The sequence below is a fragment of the Drosophila willistoni genome (genome assembly GCF_018902025.1).
Source record: "Drosophila willistoni isolate 14030-0811.24 chromosome 2R unlocalized genomic scaffold, UCI_dwil_1.1 Seg167, whole genome shotgun sequence".
Taxonomy (NCBI): Eukaryota; Metazoa; Arthropoda; class Insecta; order Diptera; family Drosophilidae; genus Drosophila; species Drosophila willistoni.
The window spans coordinates 14,557,756-14,581,831 of NW_025814050.1; the positions used below are offsets into that span (position 1 = coordinate 14,557,756).

Genomic DNA, 24,076 nt, shown 5'->3' on the forward strand with positions numbered 1-24,076 from the left:
AATGTATTAAATGTAATGCTATTTTCAAATATTAGTAAATAATATCTGGTTAGATATTACGACTTTTTTGAAATTTAAGTCAAACCTTGTAGGCTTCGCCAAACTTTTTTCGCTTCATTCGGTTGCAATTCCCAACTAATTTTAGCTTTGCAATTCTTGAGTTTTTTTTTTATAGCAAAGTCTGCTGATAATTGTACTTGGTGGTACTTGAAATATATATACAGACAACCTGCTCACCCTTTTGTGTTGCCTTTGAAATAATCTTCTTTTGAAAGATTGACTTCGAGCCGGCTTAAACGGCTTGTAGTAGCTAGTCGGCGGCTTAATGGAGACCTACTCAATCTATGTATAATACTGTTATTCTCGATTCGGATCCCCTAATTAGGTTATGTTTACATCCGAATTGCAGAATTACTGAAAACTGATTCTATCGGGTATAATGAAAGAAATTGTAGATTAACCAATTAATGAGTTGCTTAAAACATTTTTGATTTAAGCAAATAATTCAATTTGCTCCAAACTGTTTTCTTTTTTTTTAGATGTGATGTGTGAATGAAGAGCTACATTTTCGACAAATATTTTTTTAAATTATATGATAGTCATTCGGTTTGAATCAAGTTATGCAGATTTCGTGATATATGTAGATGCTCGTTAAATATCAAGTTTGGTGGTATTCAAATAAGGAAAAAAAAATGGTTTCGCAATCAAATTTTTTCACAATTATTATTCGCACTATGGCCAATATAATATAAAAAGTGTAGTGGTTTATTTGAGAGATTCAGTTTAAGATCAGATCCTGGAAAGACCTACGCTAAGATAAAATGGCTTTTTTGTATATAGTTTTCAACATGATTTTAAACCGTTGGATAAAAAAATAGTTTAAAATTTTCTCTGCTTAATAGCTTCTGAGAATGGCCTTGGATTGTTGTATGGTGTATATAATTATAAAGATTTTTATTTCCAATCCTTATCCAAAATACTAAAAAAAATGGATTGTACTTTAGGAAAATAATCAGACCACTTCCAGTTCAGAACCAAATTCAAAAATTAAACGGTTTTATTTTCAAATCTAATGGAAATAGAATAAGAAATTTAAATGTTTTCACTGAAAAGTTAAAGAAAATATCCAATCTTATCAATTGTAAACTAATTTCACACTTTTAATTTAATTTAAATATGAAATATCTAAAATAAATCCATCAGTTTTTTGCCACAACTTTTTAGATAATTAAAGCAACAAAAAGTGAAATATTCTTTGAAAATGATAAGAAACACCTCATTCTGGACATCAATTTGTACTTAGGATTTGTTTTGAATTGACTTCAATTGCTTTTTTTACTTGAGTATAAGAACAAATTTGCAATCAATTTACCTTTTGTCACTGCAAAAGTTAGTTTAGTCTTATGATTTTTGGTTTATTGTTGTGAGTCATCTTCGATATAATCTTAATTATACTCTATACTAAGGGCTATTAGCACTTTGATAAGTTATTTTTAGTTAAAGTTTAGATAATAACGATTTTTTGTTGATGTAGTCCCATTATAAAATAAAAAGAAAACCTATTTCGCCACTTTCAATTATTTTACAAAACCTATTTGAGTCATGATATATGAATGAATGATCTTTGTGGGTTTTTTTAAACCTTTTATTTTGCTTTTCTTTTTAAATTCTTGACTTCCCAAAGGTTAAATAAAAATTATTTAGAATTTATGCGCTTTTGTTAATTAAATTTAAGCCTGATATATGGAATATACTTATAGATGAAATGGATTCATCATAGGTCTCAAATAAAACTATTGAGTTTTACTACTAACTATTTTTGAAGATTAACTTGTTTAAATTTTCCATTTATGTATAAATACTTAATATGTTCTATTAATTTTCAATTAAGTCTGTTTAAAATAAATTGTTTTTTATATTTATACATAAATACTTAAAATCATTTTGTTGTTTAGCAGAATAATTTCCAGTTTTATGGATTCTTCACATTATGGTGACCATCAAAATCAAGTCCAAAATGACGAGAAACGATCAGGTTATGGCCATGTTAAGTGAACCTAGGCCTATTGCCATGTGTGTGACTGAGCTAGCAACAGTGGCCGAGTGAGAGGCAACGACAATGGCTGCAAAGAAACAACAATTGACAAATCCATCAATAGATGCCGATTGTAGGTGGAGCATAGCCCTTGTGAGTTCTCAAACAAAGAGTCAACCCTTAACTTAAATACTATTAAAATGGTGTAACCTTTTTAAGGTTGATTAAGCTAAAGATTTATTTATTCATACAAATGTATTTATCAATAAATTACGAGTAAAATCCATAAATTTCTTATTGAAATTTACAAATTTTATATAAATATTTAATTACTGTTAAAATTATTTGGTCGTTTGATCTGAATTGGTTTTCTTTAAAGTTACTTAAAGATTAGATAAAAAATGTCCGAGTACTATAATAATACGATTTTCTAAAATGATCTTTTCAAAGATATCTAAACATTTACATATTTAGCTATATATGTACATAAATACAACATATAAATCAAATTTCTGTATTTTTTAAATGAAAAATCAGTAATGCATACCTTTTAGTTCAAACCTAAAGCAATCCTCAAGGAATGATCCTTGTTCTCTAGGCAATCCCTAAGCAACTTGCTTTAAAAACACCAAGACTTTATTGTATCGAGATATCCCGCTCATAAGGGAGAGAAACTCTAAAAGAGACTATGTATGTACTTTAATTCATTTCCCATGATATTCTCTTGGAAATTTAAAAAGAAAAGAAAGAAAAGAAATTTTATAAAGATAAACGTCAGAAAAATCATTCCTTAAGGATTTCTACATATTTATTGATTCGGCTGAAAGTGATTTAGGTCCGACAGACATTTCATCACCCTGTAAAGACCTACGCTAAGATAAAAGGACGTTTTTGTATATAGTTTTCAATGGGATTTCAATCCATTAGATGACAGTATATAAGTAGTTTTCAGTTCAAAACTATTTCTGGACAAGCATTTGCAGAAGGCCCTGAATTTCAGTATGTTTTTATACCATGCATCCCTCACCCTGTGGGTATATTAAAGTCGACAAAATGTAAATAAAAGGCATAAGGAAGCTTTTCCGACCCTATAAAGTAGATTTTCTTGTTATTATAAATTTAAAATATGTGTATTTGTTTTACTGGTACATTATACCAAAGGCGGAGAGACAACTTACTTCATTATTTACTATAAATACTACTAGGACTTATATGAAACTCTTATTGAATTCAGAACTTTTCTTTTTTTTGACAAACAAGATTATCTTTGGTCTGAATTAAACCACAACTTACTGGGTAAAGCAAAACCAAATTGAATTCTCATAAGTCTTTTAGTTCTTAAACCAATTAATCTTCGATAGACTTTATCTTGAGAACATTATGCCATATCCGTTTCAGAAAAGTGTTCTTCATATGAACAATCAGGTTTGAGTTGAGATTGATGATCCAGCATAATAGTGTTTATTAGTTGTTTTACTTAGAGATCAAAAATTGATCCAAAAAAACTATAAGCCAAATTTTTTATGAAAATTTTAAGGACCTTGAAGATTTTTCATTTTAGTTTAAGTTAGTTTAAGAAAATATTCTACTTCTTCGTTGGCATTAGATGGGCATATAGATAAGTCATCTCAAATTGCTAATCCCAAATTAATATGCATTTAGTTATGTGTAGTTACAAGTTTAAGTTAAAAACTCAATACTTCGATTTGTTAACATCCATTCCCAAAGATTAAATTATTAAATAAATACACTTTCAATTCTTGTTATTGTTGTCTTTTTTTTTATATTTTGTGTTTTATTTAAATAGCTAAGCATTTGCTCGTACATTTTACATAAACTAATTGCCGCCATAATTGAACTAAAGAGAACTACATTAACATTTTCAACATAATACATACATATATGTATATATAATTGTTTTTTTTTTTTTTGTATTATTATTAAATGTCTTTAGGCAGAAAGTGGTTTTGTGTTTGTTGTTGTTGCTTTTGATTTGTTTTATTTAATATATATATATAAACTTTTTCATGTTGTATTTGTTGTTGATTTGTGTGCTCAATTTATGCATTACATAGATGAATTTATATATATATATTGTTAAGACTAAAACTATTTGTTATTACAACATAAATGTAATAAACGTTAAAAACTCTCTCGCTCTCTCTTTCTCATTTCTTGTGCGTGTTGAATATTATTTAAAATATATAGATATTTACATGGAATTTGTGCGTAATTTAGTTTTTATGTTTGTTACACTAAATTAAGTTAAGAACGTGTTTAATTTTTTCTTTTTAATTTAAATGGGACGGCTAAAAATGAATTTGTTTTTCCTGGGCAACTTATAAACTACATTCAATTCTTAAGGGTTCTAAACAAAAAACAATAATTGTACATACAAAGTGGAAAATAATAATAATAATAATAATATATATAGATAAAATTTTTTTACAGTTATACATCATACTGGAAATATATGTGTTTTCTGGCTTAGGGAGATGGCTTAGACAGAAAACCTCTTCTACTCCTCTACTTTTTTATTTTGGGTCGTGGCAACATTTTTAGCGCTTAGAATATACAATCACAAAAAGTTAACAACGTGCAATATTCAAATGACGCTGTTGCCTCTAATCTTATGGTGACAGTCCCTGACAGTCTGACTGTTTGGGAATGGGTACTGTCCCAACTCTAAGCCAAATCCACGGCCAAATCACTAGGACATGTTGTGAGAGCAACACTGAAACCCAAAGATGATTGTTGCTGCCCTTGTTCCATATAGCTGCTGTTGCCATTATGCTGATGGTTCTGGTTGTGGTTGTTGTTGTTGCTGCTATTGTTGTTGGTGTTGTTATAGTGTAGATCGATACCATATTCTGGTGGTCACATCGATAGCGAACCGACACCAGACACAGCCGCCGCACTATGTTGCAATTGATGTGAATGCGCCGCCGCAACTGCCAAATGACTGTGAGCCGTCAATGGATGCAATCGCATGGCGGGTATATTCATGGCCATGGGATTCATTGAATGCAATGGATGCTGTAAATGCAAACTGGGCTCCAATTTTGTTTTGCTATCCAATAATTGGCTATAGTCCGTATGCTGCACACCGCCCATAACATTCGGATCGCTGCCCTTTTTATTCTGTTTGCGTTCCTTGGCTCGACGATTCTGAAACCAGATTTTCACTTGACGTTCCGATAGGGCCAATGTTTGGGCCAATTCACTTTTGCGTCGTATGGTTATGTAACGTGAGGTGCAATATTCTTTCTCCAATTCAAGACGCTGGAAATCCGTATAAACTACACGATATTTGTCCTTGGTGCGGGTTTTACCTAAAATGAGAATAAGCAAAAAAGAAATGTTTTAGTTTTATGTAAATTATGTTTTAACTAATGAGTAAATAGATGCATTCAACTACAAATTATAAAAATATTGGAGACAAGGCAAGTTTATAATCGTGTCAGGCATTCGAATAATATATAGAGTTTATATAGAAAATAAAGGACTTTAACTAGTATATTGAATCATCAATGGATCTGTCTACTTTTTCTTTGTAGAGAAAGTAATAATAAAAGTATGAAATTGGAATATTTTCTTTAAAAATATGTTTTTAGGTCTGATTTCACTTTGCTATATTAATAACTTAAAAGGATCACAAAACAGGAAGATGTATCCTTCAGCAGCATGAGAAATCAAGTCCATATTTCCATTGTTTTAGTAAATATAAAATATACAAAATAAATAAAATAAATTCCCATTTAAATAACTATTGAAATAAAACTTGGTATTTAAGATTTTTATTACCATAGCTATGTACGTTCTAGGTTCTTATAAAAACAAACCACTGATATATGTATAACACTTCATTTGAGAAAAACTTATGTTTTGTAAGAGATTCTTTGGTACTTTGATTTGTTTTTATTTATGAAATTTTCAAGTTTCAATCGAATCGTAGATGAAATCGGAGCTACCAAAATTAACGATTTATAATATTTGCATTAAGATTTTAAATGGAAAAAAAACTATCTAATTTCAGATTCAAATGTAAAAAAAAAACAAGAATTTATGTTTAAAAACTATTTGGTAGTGAAATTAAGCTTTGTGGCTTTTAAGTTAATAGTCCTAATGGACAGAAACGAATAAAATCGAATATATATATAAAAGCCCTCTAATTGATGTCGTTGCTAACCACATTCACGATGATGATGAAAATATAAATAAAGTCAAGTAAGTTTCAAGACTGGCAAAATATGTATCTACATACACGTAAGTTAGTTCCCTACCAACAAAAGATGATCATGTGGCCTACAAACTTTGGAGCTGGCAAGGCAAACCCAATGTGAGTGAGTGACTGGCGTCAGTCAGTCAGTTCTCCTCGATGACAATATTTGAATTATGATAGGGGAGTCATCAACATCAACATCATCACCATCATCAAAGATGAACACAAACCCATGATCAAAATACTTAAAAATGGGTGCGGCGGTAAACATGAAAAAAAAGTAGAAATTTAATGGAACTGCTTCTCCTGCTCCTCCTCCTACTCCTGATCTCGCCTCTTATGACTGGCGCTTGGCGCTGCGCAATTAGTCAATCAAAATTCAAATAAAATGACGAGAAACAAAAACCCTAACCAAAGGCATGAAAAAGGCCATAAGATCATGCCACAGTTGGTGCCTACGTGATAAGAGAACCAAGAAAAACCCAAAAAACACACACACATACATACATACATATATAGGGAGAAACTCAAATGCTTCTATCATCTAGATTTTAGAAATGCAAACATATTTCTGTTGCTTTTTGGGATTTTGCTCTAATTTTTGTTTTTAATGCATGTGGTTAGAGGGTAAGTGTATGTGTGTGTGTGTATGTATCTATGTACATAGATAGCTATATACTCACTCACAATTAAAATATCAAGCAAATAAGCAAACAAACAAATATTTTCACAGATGATAAAGTTCAACCACGAAGAGAAAGAGACAACAGACAAGGGACAGGCAACGCGACCAAAGAGGCAAAGTAAAATAAGGCAAAGAAGTGCAAAGCGTAGGTGTTAAAGACCTTAAAAATGCTCTACCACCAGAAGATCTACCAAGATATATGATCTGGGAAGAATTTCTTACAACACCGATTCGAATGGTTCTTTTTTGAGTCAGTATTTTTGAAGAGTTTTAAAGCCAACTATTATAGATCAGGTAAACTAAAAGAAGAAAACATTATATCTAATCATCTAAAGAACACACTGGAACGTATTTAAGCCTGACGACTTAAAAAGTTTTATATTAAGATTTAAGATGCATTTAAACTTTATATAAATCACTCATTAGTTAAAACGACTTGGAAAACATATGTAATTTATATTTCTATCAACTTAAGATGGTCCTTAAGAAAAATCTAATCAAACAAAAGGCTTTTGCCTTGAACAATCCAACAAAAGTTAAGAATTTCTATAAAAAAAAGATTAACAACTGTTCAGGAAGTCATTTAGTTTGTAGAAATATCTATTAAATTAAGAACCCATCGGAAGAATCAAAAAAAAAAAAAAAACACGAAACCCATTGACCATTCATAAAATTTTTGAATGATTTTAGCCACAATTTCTGTTTCAGCTGGCCAGAATATATATTGCCCATATAATATTCCCCTTATCTCTTACTCTTTCTCTCTCTTTCTCTAGGTACATTCATTCTATTTATTTTTTACACTTTTGTTTAGACGTAAATTTATAGCTCTCTCTTTAAATTGTGGCTTGTCTCACTTTGTTTGCTTAGTCTAATGTGGCAATCGTACAGAAACAAAAAAAAACTAAATAATGAAATAAAATGAAGCCACAAGCCCCCACTTTTCCACCTTTCTCTTCACGCCCCATCCCGCCCAGCCCATTATAATCTCTCAAAGAAGCCTTTTCAAATGATAAATCTACAAATTGTTAGTCCGTCTGCTTTGCAATTTTTAAGTTGCGCGTGTTCTTGCCCAACTAAACTGATAAAGTGGGCGTGGATGGCACACACACACCCACACAAACTTCACGTTGATGAGGCACTTTTGAGAAGGAAGTATACAAATATTTGTAATCACTAAAATTATCAACTTAAATGGAATGAGGGATTTGGCTAAGTAAATTAAAGACGAACAAATGTGTTGTTTTTCCAAAGTATTTCGCAATTTAAGGTAAGTTTTTGAGAGATTAATTTTGAACATGGCAACATTATGGAAGTAGAGAACCTTTTCAAAGTGTTACACAAAATGATTTAGGTCAATTAAGAGATCAAGGAATGTCTGATTGTTAGACGGAAAAGCTTACTTTGAATTTAATCATATTTCAGGTCCCATTTCAGACGTAAAATAAGGTCTTTTATAAGAAGAGAAGAAATTTAAAAGAGCTAGAGCGATTTGAGCTAGACGAATCCTTTTAAAGGATATCGCTATAGTTACGTTTTTTAGATGATACTAATGGTGTTTTTTTTTCAGTTCTACCTTTTACTTTTAAAGATCTTTAACTTCAATCTCAAAAGCCAATGAAGATTTACATATTTTGGATAACTTTTTAAAGCTCAAAAAGCCAAATATATATATTGAAATGGAATAATCTATATCATTATACAAACGAACACCATAAGTCAATTAACTGAAATATGTAGCCTTTTGTAATGCTTTTCTAAATTTTCTAAAAAATATACTAAATTATATGAACCTAAATTGCAAAACTCCGGATTAGATAAACTTTCCAGACTCCTGTAAATTCTAAAATTCTTTTTCTTCCCTGCATACGAACAACGTTCGAAATCTCTTAAAAAATCATTAAGACCTTACATCTTAATGTGGTGCAGAAACAGTGTGAGGGGTTTTATCTATAGATATAGCTATGCCCACAATTTCTATGCTTTTTTTTTTTTATCTAGTTACCACTTTTGGTTCCAATTTCTCACACCTTAGCAGCACACACGTTGAGTAAACAAACAACAAGTTTAGAATTAGCCAATCTAGTGCACACAAAACTTACGCACTGAATACCTACTTATAAAGTATTTCTTTTGGGACGGGGCCGTCGTGCTCGAGTTGAATCTGACCTTCAAGACCATAATCTAATAAATTGTATAGGACCATATATAAAAGAAACTATACTGAGTGTTTTATTGTCAACTCTTGCATACACATAATAAAATAGAAGAAACACAACAACTCAACTAGGCTAAAAAAGCTACAAATGTATCTAAATTGTCGTCTGAGACCCGAAGAGCTCTTGGCAAACAAACTCATCACATCATCATCATCAAAATCTCAGTGATAAGATATTATGTGTACTCACAGGTATGTATGTATGTATATATTATAGAGGATTATCCTCGAAATTATAACCTAGTCATTTATGTAAACAAATGTGATCCCAAGTAAATTTTCGCAATGAAAAAGTTTCTAAGCCTCTATACATTTACAATTTCCATCCAGAACTTTTTTTGGCGCTTCACAATGAAATATATATTTAATATTTAGGTAATTTTTATGAGTTAGGTGCGACATTTTTTTATGACTTTGTCACTGAGGCTAGGCCATGCACGTAATTTATATATATAACAAACTATAAATGAAAGATCTCTTTCCCCTTCTAACCCTTTGCCATATGGAGAGTTGTAATTGAAATTGATTTGAAACTCCAGGTGGAAGGAGATCTCTGATTGCTTTGGGGTAGTAGCGGGGAGGTATGTAAAGGTATTGGAGTATGTTTGATTACCTTAATGATAGATTAGTTTGTCGGTAAATTTCAAAAAACAAAACTGAAACGATAGTTTCTTTAGCCTAGAAGAGATTCAACTCAACTTAACGCACACGCACATTCCTAATCCCAGTTGAGGTCTATATCAATATATGACTGAAGCTATATTACATAGACCAGAGCACAGTTGGTTTGAAATTAAAGTTTCCCCATTTGCTGGTTGTGAAGGGCTTTAACGATAAGCTTTAATGGTTGTTCATCGTGTCTCCATCGAGTGCGTGCCATGTGCCTAGACTTGATTGAGTTTATATCGATGATACATAATGACAGCACTGCAAACAAAAATTTACAATGCGAATTGTACGGCAAAATAATATTCTACCCCAAAACCCTAATATTACAATTTCAAATAGGAAATTTATAGAAAAAAATACTAATGAAATCCTATTTTAAGTGAGACTGTAAAATCATCTTCCTTTTGATATAAGTTTTATCCTTTTTTGGTTTTTTAAACTTCAATTAATGGTAATCTATTATATAAACAACAATAAATAAAATGTAATAGTTATATATGTTTGTAATAGACATTTTTAATACACTTTAAGTCGGAAAACAGAAACCAATTTTTGTAGAAATTCAAAGCTTTTTGTATCTACTAAAATTGAAGTTATAACGAAGTTTACATTGACTATTTTGAATAAACTTTTCAGGGAATTATTTATAAATATATAAACTATTGACAAATTATCAGAAAATGTTGCCATTGGTCAAATTTTTGTTCTAAAATAAGTAAATGCGTCTTAATTACTTAAAATATATTTAGTTAAACTGAAAATCCCTTCAATGGAGAGTGAATAAAAAAAAAATTGATTTGTAATCGCATCTTTTGACTTTGTACCCGTTGTAAAAAAGAAATAGTTCAATTCCTACTGAACGATAATAAATAATAAACAATCGATCGCCACATATCGCTCTCTGTATCTCTCTCAGTGTAATATAATTCACAATGTAGTTGGAGTTCTTCAAATAGAACCCTTCTTTTTCAGTAAAGTCAAATGGTTTATGGCTTTCATTGCCGACAAAGCGAATTGTGCAAACAAAATTGGCAATAGAGACAGAGAGACAATCGACTTAAGGTGTTTACATAATATTGAGAGCAAAGTTGAGAACGAGGTGTTTAATAATATAATAGATACTTTGTCAAATGAAAGGTCGTCGAACGAGGGAGATTCCTTTTAATAGACCATTTTTGAACAGCTGTTGCTAAAGCGACCATGGCCCAAAGACGAGAGATGTGGCGAAAACTGTGAGAGATTACAGCAATTATGTTTGTGGCCTGTATTCCCAGTGGGCAAATTATTGGCCAAGGACAACCGTCCACAGATCTTTGACAATTGTGGTTAGTTACGGTTACCGTTACGGTTATGGTGGTTGGCTGGTAGCTGGCTACCACCTAACAAGCATGCTCAATTGCGGGCATATCCTGTGCATGTGTCCCTTGTCCTTGTTTCCCCTGCTGAGTGTTAATTTGTCAACGACCTCCACAACGACTTGGTTATGCTTCTTTATCTTCCTCTCTCTCTCTCTCTCTCTGTGTCTCTATAAGAAATCAGTTGGGAAACATTTGTTATGGATATAGATACATACATATACTTATACCTGCAGCCTCTGTCCTGTGTCTCTGATGTCTCCCTTTCTCTCTATTTAAATTCCTTAAAGCTAGTCTATGAAAAGTTTCTTAGCCATTTGCCCCCACACCCCCTCCCCCCCTTTGGCAAACAAACAAGAGCAATTTCCTCAACGACACCCAAGAGATTTTCCAAGGCATTGAATAGAGAGATTTTTCTCTATGTTTGTTTAGCTTAAAGTAGCCACAGATTTTTGTTGTTGTTTGGTTTTTTTTTTGCTTTACTTTTGGTTGCCTTTTCTTAGTTTTTTTTTTTTGGACCATCATAAATGAGGATATGTGTGTGTGTGTGTGGTGTGTATTTTGTTTGTTTGTCTCTCACCACCCAAGCGACAATATAACAATAACATTTATTTGGCATTTTGCTGCTGTTTTAGATGCTGTTATATCGTAAATATTAGCTCAAATTACATCATAAAATCATTTGATTCGATTTGACGTTTATTTCTGTTGCCTTTTCTTATACTTTTTTTTCTCTTTTTTTCCATTTGCCCTGAGCCTAGACACAAAATTTACTATCCAAAAGGGGTTGAGGGAATGAAAATTGTACTATAAATTATTGTGGACATCTTGAGATGTCCTCACAAAGGACTCTTAGGGAATACTCGATTTGTAGTTATTGGATTTGGCGGTAATTAAAGTACATTTTTTTAAATAGGAAACTGTAAGAACAACTTTTAATCTTAATATTTCAACTTACTAAAACACATTGTCTGTCTGTGTTTGGTTCTAACTTTAGTCTATTGCAAAGTCTAGTCTAAACAAAGCTTCTAAACCTTAGAATTCTCAAAGTTATTAGTTATTAGAACCATTTGAAATATAATTTTCATACTTTTTTCTTCCTTATTAGACTATTATCTTCTAGCCTAGTATCTCTCTTATATGTTTTTTCCCTTTCTAGAAGATCTACTTTTAGTAAAACTAATTAAAATCATCTAAAAAAATGTTAATACATAAAATTTCAGTCTGATACGATAAAAAATTTCGTAATGTAATGCGTTTTACTAAGGAATTGGAGGAAAAAAAGTTAACTTTCTTCTATTACGATATGGTTTTTCTTTAAGTTCAATTTCTATATAATCCTCACTATAAATCTTGCTATAAATCTTAATAGAAACGGAAATAGTATATATTTTTATTTTTGCTTAATGAATTAAGTGAATATTCATTAACAAATTTCAACAAAAGATTTTAATGAATTTTAAAGAGAATTTTGAAGGCTTGAAAATTTCAGTTGACGTGACTTGAAAAACTTGTCTTGAAGTTAAACTAAAGCTATATATGTATGTTTGGCATCCATAAATAACAAACTCACACACATACACTTACACGCACACATGCATTAAGCAACTAACTAAAAAAAATTCAAAATGGCGCACATCAGTGTCAAACATGCGGCATGCAAACACTTTATATGCCCCAAGCATACATACATATGTATGTATTTACACACATATGTGCACGACTATATAGGCAAAAGTCGCCCCCCCCCTCTATACATACATATATCCGGGAGAATCGGGACCCAACCGCGCCCTGGCACGCAGCATTATAAATGCCAAAGAAATATAAAGAGGAGAAAACAGAAAGAGAAATATTATCAGATCGCGTGCAACAAACGAATGCCGCCGCCTCTCTGTACGTGCCTCGGCCAAATGTGGCAAAAGGCAATATGTAGAGGGATGGGGGAGGGGAATGGTGTTATGGCAAACACGCCATTGGCAGTACTGCGGACGACTTCGACTCTATCATTCCATCTTCAGAGCAAGCTTGGCAGGGTCTTTGCATTTTATGGCTCAGAGCGAGTGGCGGAAAGAGGTGGCAGACTGGAAGGGAAGTTGCCAGAGGGGAATGGGGGTGTGGCATTTGGCTAAAATGGCAGCCAACGGACCACAAAATTTGGCTGGTAAAAAAGGGGAAGGCTCGGCACATGGCCTGAATGAGTCGCCGCCATTAAAGTCATAAATACTCCAGCTCGACTGTTTCTCTCAAAGTTTCTTTCTGTGTGTCTGTGTGTGTGTGTTAGTGTGTGTGAAAGGCAGGCAAAAATTATTTTCAAATTTACGTTAATTATTTTGAATGTTGCATGCAATAAAATTTATATGCATATATACGATATACGATATGGGCCCATTTATGAGCAGCACATGCAATCAAAAACACAAGAAAAAACAAAAACGGAAATTAGACAAAGAAAGTTCAAATATATATGCTATATATAATATATATTATTGGGTTATGGGCGTAACCACTCCTACCGCTTGCGTCCAATAATTCACTTAGATCCTCTATAATGGGTGTGCTGCATAGCTCTGCGGATGGTTTAGCATTTAAAGTTAGTTTACAATTTATTAATATTTTTTGGTAATATGTTTTTCAAAAAATTAACTTTTAATTTTATGGAAAAAACAAGTGTTAAAGAAGAGTAAAATATTAACATATATAAAACATATAGAACACTGATGTAATCTAATTTAAAGTCATTTGTTTCAAACTCCATTTTGTCGTTAAAACTTTTCTAAAATATCTATTTTGGCAGGAAAAACAACCCATAGCCAAAACTTTAACATATATTTTATAACTAACTAACTAGCTAAATCGATTAAGTTTTGCTAATATAAATACATTTTGCATTTATCTATTTTCATATATGAACATTTGCTCCATTTACTCTATTCCGTTTTGCTATTATAATAGCTTTAGACATAAGTCTATATAATTTACTTATAGTTTTCCAACTTCGTTTGAACTAAAATGTCGAATCTAGAGATCCGTAACATTTTATTGTTTTAATGTAATCTTGAGATCAGTAACACATTTTGTTCAATATAAAATCAAAAATCCTAAACAAAATAAAAGGACAACAAACTTGTTACATTTTAAATTATATATTATTTTGATAAACAAAAAGAAAAAGCTAGCTAAAACCTATTTTAAACTCAACTTTTTACAAAAAAAAACTCGCTAATCATTTCACTCGAGAAAAAAAACCTAACAAATTTTGGTTCTCTGGCGTAAGTCAATTTTAGACTGTAATTTTTATATGACTAAAAACTCGAATATTACATAATTCTTATTCAATTTAAATTATTTCTATTTGAAATTAAATTCTATTTCTATTTGCATTAAAAACAAAGTTTAGAAGGGGAAAAATGTTTTATGCCTTCCCACTAACACATTTAGACATTTTTCAATGTCATACTTTCAAAAGTATAAATTGCGACTATATGAAATAATCAGCCCAATAAACTTTTTAAGGAAACGTCCAATTATCTCTCAGATACTTTTGCATAGTCTGAAAATATTTTAAAATTCATCTTATTCAAGCGTAAGGGCTAGAGAACTTGTATAAATAAATTCTAAGTTTTGTTTTTCATCGAAAACACCCTTTTCTTTTCTCATCTTTTCTTTATGTCATGTAAACTAAATATTGACTAACGATAATTGCGAATCATAAATTATAAATCCTTAAATAAACTCCTTGTGACTGGAGCTAGCGAAACGACTTCTTTCCAATATTGATAGGTAATGTTTCTAAACGCCAAAGTGTTTTTGTTTTAAACTCATTGAATCATCAGTTCGAATATCGAGTACAATACGATATAAATATCAAAACTGATTAAGAATTGGGTTTTGATAGCCTATACATTGTGATATTGTTCGGCATTAATCAATAAATAAAATTTCCGTCTTAAACAAAAGTAGAAAAACAAAAAAACTTTCCATATAAAAATTAAAAAAAGATGCCAATTTTTCCATTTATTTATTTATAGGCAGAAAATCAATTAAATTCAGGTAGTTGAAAGCTATCTATCATCATATCAAAATATAATTAAAGTCTTCTATTTTGTTGTACCCTCACATTTATTGATAATTTGTGCATCATAAAAATATTAAATCAAATAATATGCAATAAATTTTGTGTATTATATTGCTAGTTGTTGTTTTTGTTATTCTTGTTGTTGGTGTGAACTATAAATTTTGCTAGAAATCACTTTTTACTTTGCCCCGTTTTCCTTCTACACAATTCTGTGTTTGTTCTTCACCTTCTCCTCCTTCTCCACCACTTACTCAAAGTGTTATCTGAGTGGGTTAAATACATTCATTTGGGGTCAACGTGCAACAAATATTTGAATAATCTTTGTAAAATAAAACGTAAACGTTGCAACGCTTTTCTGCTCAGACTGAAAGTAATAGAATTTGTATGGGGTGGGAATTCTTTTAACCATTGGCCATAAAACTAATGAACAAATAATCCATTTAATAATAATCATCAAAAATTATAAGTTGCAAATAAAAATCACAAAATATGAGCCTATCATATACCATATTCAAACAGTTATTTCCCCACCATTTCATTTCAGTCATTTTTATTTCATTCATTCATTCATAATTTTGCTATATGGGCCATAATACTAAACTCTCATTGTAGTAGTAATAGTATTATGTAGGTAGGTAGTAGGTACCTTCTATATATGATGATTTCTGGGTTGCGGGCATTTAATTTAGTTTTTTATAATTATTGCTACTTTATTGTATTGTTAAGCGATTAAGCTGTGGGGCATACACATATGTGTATATATATATTGGGTAGTATAACTGCAAATCTTTTTTTGTTTTTACCAACCGCATCGTAAATACAGAGAGAGAGAGAGGGGGAGGAAAATCATAAAAAGAATCGCCAAAGTAAACGAATCACAATATATATGTATATATTTTTCTTATAAACGTGTCACGTTTCACTTAGTCAGTCAGTCAGTCAGTCGGCCAGTCAATCATTTGACTGGTAAGAGATACCAGCAGGTAGGCATATATCATCCTCATCATCAACAACTTTATGAAAAATTATCATTCATGGCATTTTGTTAAATATTTGCAATTTTTTTCTGTTTTTCTGTTGTTGTTTTCTTGATTGACAATCGGATTTTGATGTCGGTTTGGTAAGTTGGCCAAAGGCTTATAGGCCTGAATATGTTAGCGCCCATTCATTTTCCATGGTTTATGACTGTACAGGAAATGTTTCTAGCTTGTGTGGATGAGCTGATAAGACTCGTTTTTTAACTTGAGGCAGGGCACAAATATAAGTATGAAAACGTTAATTGGAAATACCCCAAAAAAAAAATTAAATAAAAATAGAGTTATTAGATTGCAAATTGAAACGTGCTTGAATACACGATTAACAAATGTTACCCTGACTTTTGCTTCTTATTGTTAGCCCAAAACCTATAGATTACATATGTATGTATATGTGGGAGTTGACTGTTTCCAGGCCCAGAACTGCTTACCTTTTGGGCAATTTGAACTGAAGGTTAAATCTGTAATACCCCCCAGACACACACACACAACATTTAGGCAAAAAGGTATCAAAATACTAACGAAATGTTTAGTTATTATAACCAATATCAATGCCAATGCATATACAAATATTAGTTACGTGTGTTGTTTCTTTTTTTTTTCGTTTCGTTCTGTTTAGTTAACTAAGCCCAAAGTAAATGACACAATGGTAACAAGTCTGTGACATAGGCTGAGTGCTTCTATGCTAATCCAGGCATGTCAATCATATTAGGTGAGTGTTCATATATACCTACATATATGTATATATGGGTAGGGGGAGGAAGGTATGCCCAATGTCGCGATGAACTACAAATTCGAGGGCTAATCAACAGCGCGACTTCATTTTTTTTTTTTTGTATTTCTGTTGTGGTTTTTGACACATGGAATAAAATCGAAATCGAACTGGGAAATGGGTGAGAGAAGTAAAACTGTCGTCAGCAAATATTGATATGACTGATAAGAATCGACATAGAGTCGACATCGACATCGACGGCCGGCCACAAGCAACACTGCACCTAGTGGCCATTTTTAATGGCTTATCATTTTAGTTGTGTGTGTGTGTAGTTTTTTTTTTGTAAATTTTCTTGTGGCTGAGAAACCCAACCCCAGAATGTATCCAACTACACATACACAACTATTAATATCCCCCAATAACTACAATAATAATAATAATAATAACAGACTAGACATTTGGGCAACAATCGTATAAATCTAAGCCCATAGATATGGCTTGCTCTCTCCTTCTCTCTTTAGATTCTTTTGGTATTTTCATTTTTATTTATGCTCGTCAATATAAATTTTGTGCATATTGACATATTAAATCTCAATGTGTCAGGTGGCATTTCTAATTTTATATGCCCTGCCCCCCTCCCACCCACACTAAATGAAAAGAAAATCTAGACAATATTTTCTATAACTTGCAGTCGATCGCAGTCTTGCTTTTTTTTAAACCTTAATTAGTTGTTAATTAGCCCAAAAGTGGTTTCCTTTAATCTTGTTTAAGTTAATTTGTATGGTAGTTTAACTGACTTTGTGTTTAAGTATTTTTATGGAACTAACTAACTAGGACTAACTCTAAACTCAAGTGTTTATTTCTTACATTAATTTCCAGTTCGTGGTTAATAAACGATCTTCTGATTTTAAGCTTTAATCGAAAACCTATTTAATGTATTTTAAAACGTGCAGTTTCTTTTAGAGAAAAACAGAGAGTTAGTAGCAATAATTAAGTGTATAAATTGTTGTGTCTAATCATTTCCTCCAAACATAATTTTAGCAGTTTTCTATCAAGAATTGATTTCACCTTTACTTTGAACATTCGCAGAGTTTTTTCATCTTAAAAGTTCTTAAGATGTTTACTTTATTTTAAAGAAACCCTAGGTAATACTTAGCAAATAAATTTAGAAGACTTTAATCGCTGATTAGCCAAAACAGATTCTATTTACCAAACAAATTATGTTTTACTTGATATTTTTCAACAGTTGACTTGATCATCTTAGTTTTCAATGCTACAATTTCCTATGAAGATAGCCAAAACGGTTTGTAATGGGTTAAGGAATTTGAATTCTACTTGAAATTGTCATACTATGTCTTCATATCAACAGTTCTCAAAGCTAACAATTAGCTGATCCTTAACATAGAAGAAATTTTACTATAGTTCAATAACTTCCAGAAAGGTTTACATGATCTTAACAATACTCAGTTCCATCCTATTACTTAAAGATAGCTATTACATTTTATTGACTTGATCTACAAGCAAACACTTTCTATAAAAATAGTCTTAGCTGATTCTATAAACCTCAAAAAGAGGTATTCTAAATTTACATTTTTGTCAATAATATTTTGGAAAACCTTATTTCTTGGCTTGGCTTTAATAATGATTGCAAAGATTTGACCATAAATGTCGCTATTTAGTTTTTATTGGAAGTAATACTAATTTTTATGGGTTTATGGCTATATTGTTTTAATCAATATGCCCCGAAGCGACAATGCTTATCACCCACACACACACACATAGACGCACAGACACACACACACACAAGCTAACAATGATAAGAGAAATTGTTTTCTAGCCACGTTTTGATATCAACATTATTGGAGCAACACCACCACACACCATCATCATCATCATCAATATTATCGTCATCATCATCATCGTGTGGTGGAGGAAAAGAAATAGAAAATATTAACCCGTAACCAGACTATACATAGACTGAGTGTGAGTGAGAGAGAGAGAGAGAGAAAGAAGTGACTTATTGACAGGCGGGCGTTTATTTGATTCCAAACACTAATCTAATCGCATTGAAACAAAAGTACAAGCAACAACAACACCACCAAATGCCCCATTCAATGGACAACAGGAGGTAGGCGCAGTCAGAGTGAGGAACTTGGTTGTTCATTTTCCTTATTTCTGTTTTATTGCCACACCCCACATTTGAAGTGCCCCACCAAAAAGGGTTGGGATCCATTCAAGAGCCAAAGAAATCATTTTTTTTTTTGTTTCTTTTTTTGTATTTTTGCAGTATTTTTGAAGTTCTTTTTCTTCCATCAGATTGTTGTTTTTCGTATATATAATAAATAAAATTAACTAAAGGGTGTGTGTGTGTGTAGGGGGGGGGGATTAACTAACAACAATGGCAATAAACGTTAATTGCATGCCAACAGATTTTATGGGCTTAATGGATATCGTTGTCGATATCGTCAATAATATCGCCGTGTCTCGTCTTGACATGAGGCTCTCATTTTTTTTCAGTTGTTGTGGGGGGGTCATAAATTGTAAGCGTCGAGGAATCGGTAAGTATATATAAGTAAGTATAGCCGTCGTCTGTGTGTGTGTCTGTGTTTGTTTATTTGCCTATATGTAGTGACTGTGTGTGTGCATTGACATTTGCATTGCCGTTAAATGTTTAAAGAAAAGGTGGAAGAAAGAAAATATACAAATCAAATAAAATGCCAAACAATCAGCGAAAATGAGTGACAAGAAAAATGATAAACATTTGAGAAATCGAAAGAATATTAAAAAGTAACCTTAATATATAATGCAATGATATACAACATATTCCAAAAATAATGCAAAAATCTATTTAACCATCTTTGATTATCAAACTCTTTTTTACATATTTTCTCTCTCAAATATGGGCTTTTTCTTGTCCGATTTTTATATGTTATAGTTGACCGTTCGGCTTGATGCCGACTAATGTCTTGCGTACTTTAGTTACAATGTTTCGTACCCATAGCTCAAAAACTGGGAACCTAGTTTGTATATAAACAGACAAATTGACAGACACTGATAAATTTTATAATATGAACCTAATACAAAAGAAGACAGGAGAAAAGGGAAAAAACTGAGTAAGGGGGGAATCTTTTGAAACTTCAAATGAGACTTTGTTAAGCTAATATTAGTATATAAATTTTATAATGAAAAAGGCATTCATTCGAGTTCGAAATAGTTACTCATGAGAGCATTTTAGCTTTCAAATCTCTTTTTTGTCTTTCTAATCAGCTGATCAAATTACAAGGCCAAATTCAACATCATTTTCCAATGATGTTGGTATAAAAACAATCTATATTTTTAACAGTTGTGAAAAAACCTGGTCTGACGTACTTTATTTAAAAGTTTTCCCAAAAGACCAAATGATTAATTCTAAGTTGTCTCAATGTTTGATTAAATATGTAATAAGTGTTTACTAAGTTTGTAAGAAAAATTCAAAATACTTCATATATTTCGATATCTTTGCCTAATTGCACTTTTACTACTCTCTTCTAATAAAAATAATAAAACAAATCTTGTTTAAAAAGTTCTACAAATTTTCTACCAAGAGACTTGAGGGTTTTAAGAATTAGACTTAAGATATTGGTATGTAACTTTTAGATAAATGAAAACTTAAAATTTAATTTACTTAACTTACATTTACCAAACTAAAGAATCTCTTTCTTAAAACTAATACCTATTAATTCTTGAGGGTAGTGCAGCGGTTGAATTGAATTTAGAATTTCAGAGTTTTCAAGTGCTAATTGACTGTGAGAGAATTGTTAGTTAGCCAGACTTTTTGTGTTCTGCAGTTCCTTTCAGTTCTTTTTGGGACACGGAATATTTGAGTTTTTCATTAGAAATCATTAAAGAACATTTTGTTGGCTTCTTTTTCACTCTCAATGGATTTGATCAACCCATTAATTTTTTTTGTTTCGTTTTTTTATAGTTGTATTGATTTATGATACGAAATTAGTCAAACAGAATCAATAACAAATTTGGAGTTTACACATAGATATGTTCATATTTATGTGCATAAATCAAATCAAGGCATGCCGCCAGAGTGAAAGAGTGAGAGAGAGAAGGACAGGGGACTCAATGTGGACAACAGCCAATCGTAAAATGAAGCACAAACATTTGATTTTTATGAGCCAAAATGTGGAGAAGTCTCTACACTCTGTTGGCAGTCAAATTGGCTTATGGTCGTCGTCGTCGTCTGTTGTATTAAAATTATGTTTTATTGATTTCGATATATTTATTTTTGGTTTTTGGATTCGGATTTTTAAGAAAAAGTAAGTGCGAAGAGCACGAGTTTAAGTAAGTGAGTAAGAGATAGACAATGCAAGTGGACTGTGTGTCCCTCAAGTCTTTAGATGCTTTGTAGGGGGAATCAATCAATCAATCATCTGATGAAGCGGATGCGGGTAAAACCCCGAAAGATAATACATAAATATATGAGTTGAAGGTCAAATGACACATTTTGCCTTAAAGGTACCAAAACATGATATATTTTCTTTCATTTAAGAACTTGCTATAATATTTATCACTTGAGTTTCCATCAAGCAATAGAGTTGATTTGTTTTTGCAAAAGTTTAGTTTTTGGTCTTTTCTTTAAGAACTCTTTTCCTCTGTTTTTCTCTATAAAATGTTTTTCTCAATCTAAATCACACTATTTTCCTCTGTTTTTCTCTACAAAATGTTTTTCCAAATCTAAATAAAATAAGTGGAATAAAATCAATTTCCAAAACCAATTAGAAATCTGTATTTGAAAAATGATAAACTGAAAAATGCGTTAAATTGGGTTATACGAAATTATTTCTATATAAAATATTTTTTCAAACAATTGATGTTAAAAGACTGTTAGACCTCTTCCGAATCGTTTTCGAATGGGTTTAAAAAGTAAATTTAAAAATTAAAGTTGTCTTTGGAGAAAAGGTTAGAAAAAGATAATTTACATAAAAATTAGACGATTTTGTGAAAGCAAATATTTAAGAATTCGCTGTTTAAAAAAAGAGAGATACAGATGAGAACCCAATAATAGCATAATTTTTTGGCCAAATTTGTATAAAACGCATACTTTATAAAGAGTTTGTATAAAAATAGGTTTTGAAAGCTCTGTCAGTACAAAAAATACTTAATTTTAAGAAAGTTCTTTATGATCTCGAACATTTTGCTAAATTGTTACTATTTTTTGGTTCACAGTTGTAGTTGCGAATATTCCTCTATCTAAGCAATTTCTTAATAGGCTATCCCAGAGAATTATATTGTTTAGTTTTGAAAGAAAAACTTGTGATAAATTGAGATCTTACCTGGTTGAGGTTGTGCTGGATAGGCTGGTTTCTTCATCCAGTCAAAGTATTGCGGTTTCGATGGTGATGTCCGATTATTATTGTTGGGTGTAACATTATTGTTATTATTGTTGTTGTTGTGGGTGGATGGGCTATTATTGTTATTGTTATTGGGAACTCCGGAACCGGCTGAGCCACTCAAATGATGATGGGCCAAATGATGTGGCGATGACGCTGAATTGGGTACTCCTGGACTAGATATCTCACTGCCCGAAACAGTAATCGGTGGCGATGGCAATCCCTCGGCTATATGCGGCTGCTGAGAATGTGAACCTGGAGCATCTACTGCAATACTGCTGTTAGTCTCATTTAGCTGAGTGGCACCCGAAGATGTGGGGCCGCCGCCTGTGGCTGAACTGTGACTACCGGCGGAGCTGGCGGAACTGCTAGATCCATTGCTGGGCAAACCACCATTGACATGGGAATGATGATGATGATGCTGTTGCATCAATTGATGCGCAGATGTGGGCACATTTTGGGCGAAATTATCCGTTGAACTGGAGGCTGGTGAATGCCAATCACTGGCACTGGCCGCTGCGGCGGAGTGGAACATATGGGAATTGTAATACATTTGGTGGGCAGCAGCATGATGTGCAGCATGGGCAGAGGTATCCATATCGCTCATAAATTGATTCGGCGTTGTGTGGTGGTAGTTATTCCAATTCCATGGCGGTGCTGCCGCCGAGGCATATGCCAAATTTGTGGCACTATGCTTTTGCGTGTATGGAATGCTGTTGTAATAGTGTGAAACCATTTTGGGTGCTCCTTTTCTTTTCTTTTTTTAAATTAGATTGCGTTTAATTTGGAGGTTAGGTACGACAACTTGTTAATCTTTCTCCCTCTCTCACCTTCTGTTCACTTTGTTCTTCAACTTAATCCACTTTGGGTTTTTTTCCGCACTCGAAAAGTTTCTTTTCTTGTAGCTTAACACATTTTTTTTTATTTCGTCTCTATTGGATTGATATTGAAATTCCAATTTAAAATTTTTGTATTTTGGTCAATTTTTTTTTCTTTCGTTCTTGCTCTCTATCTTTCGTTTTTGTTCCTCCGTTACACTGTAATCTTCGCTTGCTTTGATTCCCAAGCTTGTCTCTCTTACAAAAGCTTGCCAAAAAAACTTATCGATTCACGATAATTAGTATTTCCGTTATTTTTTTCAATTTGGTATTTTTACACACGCGTTTTTTGGGTTTTTGTTTGAAAATTCTTCACTATGTTTTCCACTTTTTTAGATGCCTTTGACTGCCGTTTTACGTTGCGACATTTACCGCAGTCGACGACGTACTGAAATCCAAGACTCTTCAACTGATAAAAACCCAGGCCCACCACCAGCAACATTTTCAATTCCAGGCCTCTTGGACAAAGTCAGCTAGTTGTCTCTTTCTCGCCCACGCAATGATCTGTTATGGAGGTTGGTACTGTGTTTTTTTTATCCCTCATTTCCGTTGCGCATTTGAAATTCAAGATGGCTTACGTTTCGACAGCTTCTATCTCTTTCTCTACATTTAATGCCATCTCTTTCGTTTCATTTGATTTGCTGTCATGGTGGTGGGCAGGTATGTAACTCCGCCTATCCGTCAGTACTCTCCAGTACAGGTAAGTTGTAAGTGTTTTAAGAAAAGTGTTTTTACTCTGACCAACCCCCTTTTTTTAATAGTTTATGACAGCTTCGATTTGTAGTACAGGTAACTACTTTAATTATAAT

General features: G+C 32.1%; 1 protein-coding gene across 2 annotated transcripts; it reads right to left on the reverse strand.

Moving 5' to 3' along the window:
* Window positions 1–4,435: 4,435 nt before the first annotated feature.
* LOC6642696 (homeotic protein caudal) lies at window positions 4,436–23,525 on the reverse strand. 2 transcript variants are annotated; one of them, XM_002064962.4, is made up of 3 exons: window positions 23,220–23,525; window positions 22,333–23,146; window positions 4,436–5,367 (listed from the first exon to the last, which is right to left on the reverse strand). In XM_002064962.4, exons 2-3 carry the CDS (start codon window positions 23,123–23,125, stop codon window positions 4,913–4,915), a joined length of 1,248 nt encoding a protein of 415 aa, XP_002064998.1. In that variant the 5' UTR covers window positions 23,126–23,146; window positions 23,220–23,525; the 3' UTR covers window positions 4,436–4,912. The 2 variants fall into 2 exon arrangements, with proteins under 2 accessions (XP_002064998.1, XP_046866612.1); XM_047010656.1 differs by having other exon boundaries at window positions 22,333–23,525.
* Between the last annotated feature and the right edge of the window lie 551 nt (window positions 23,526–24,076).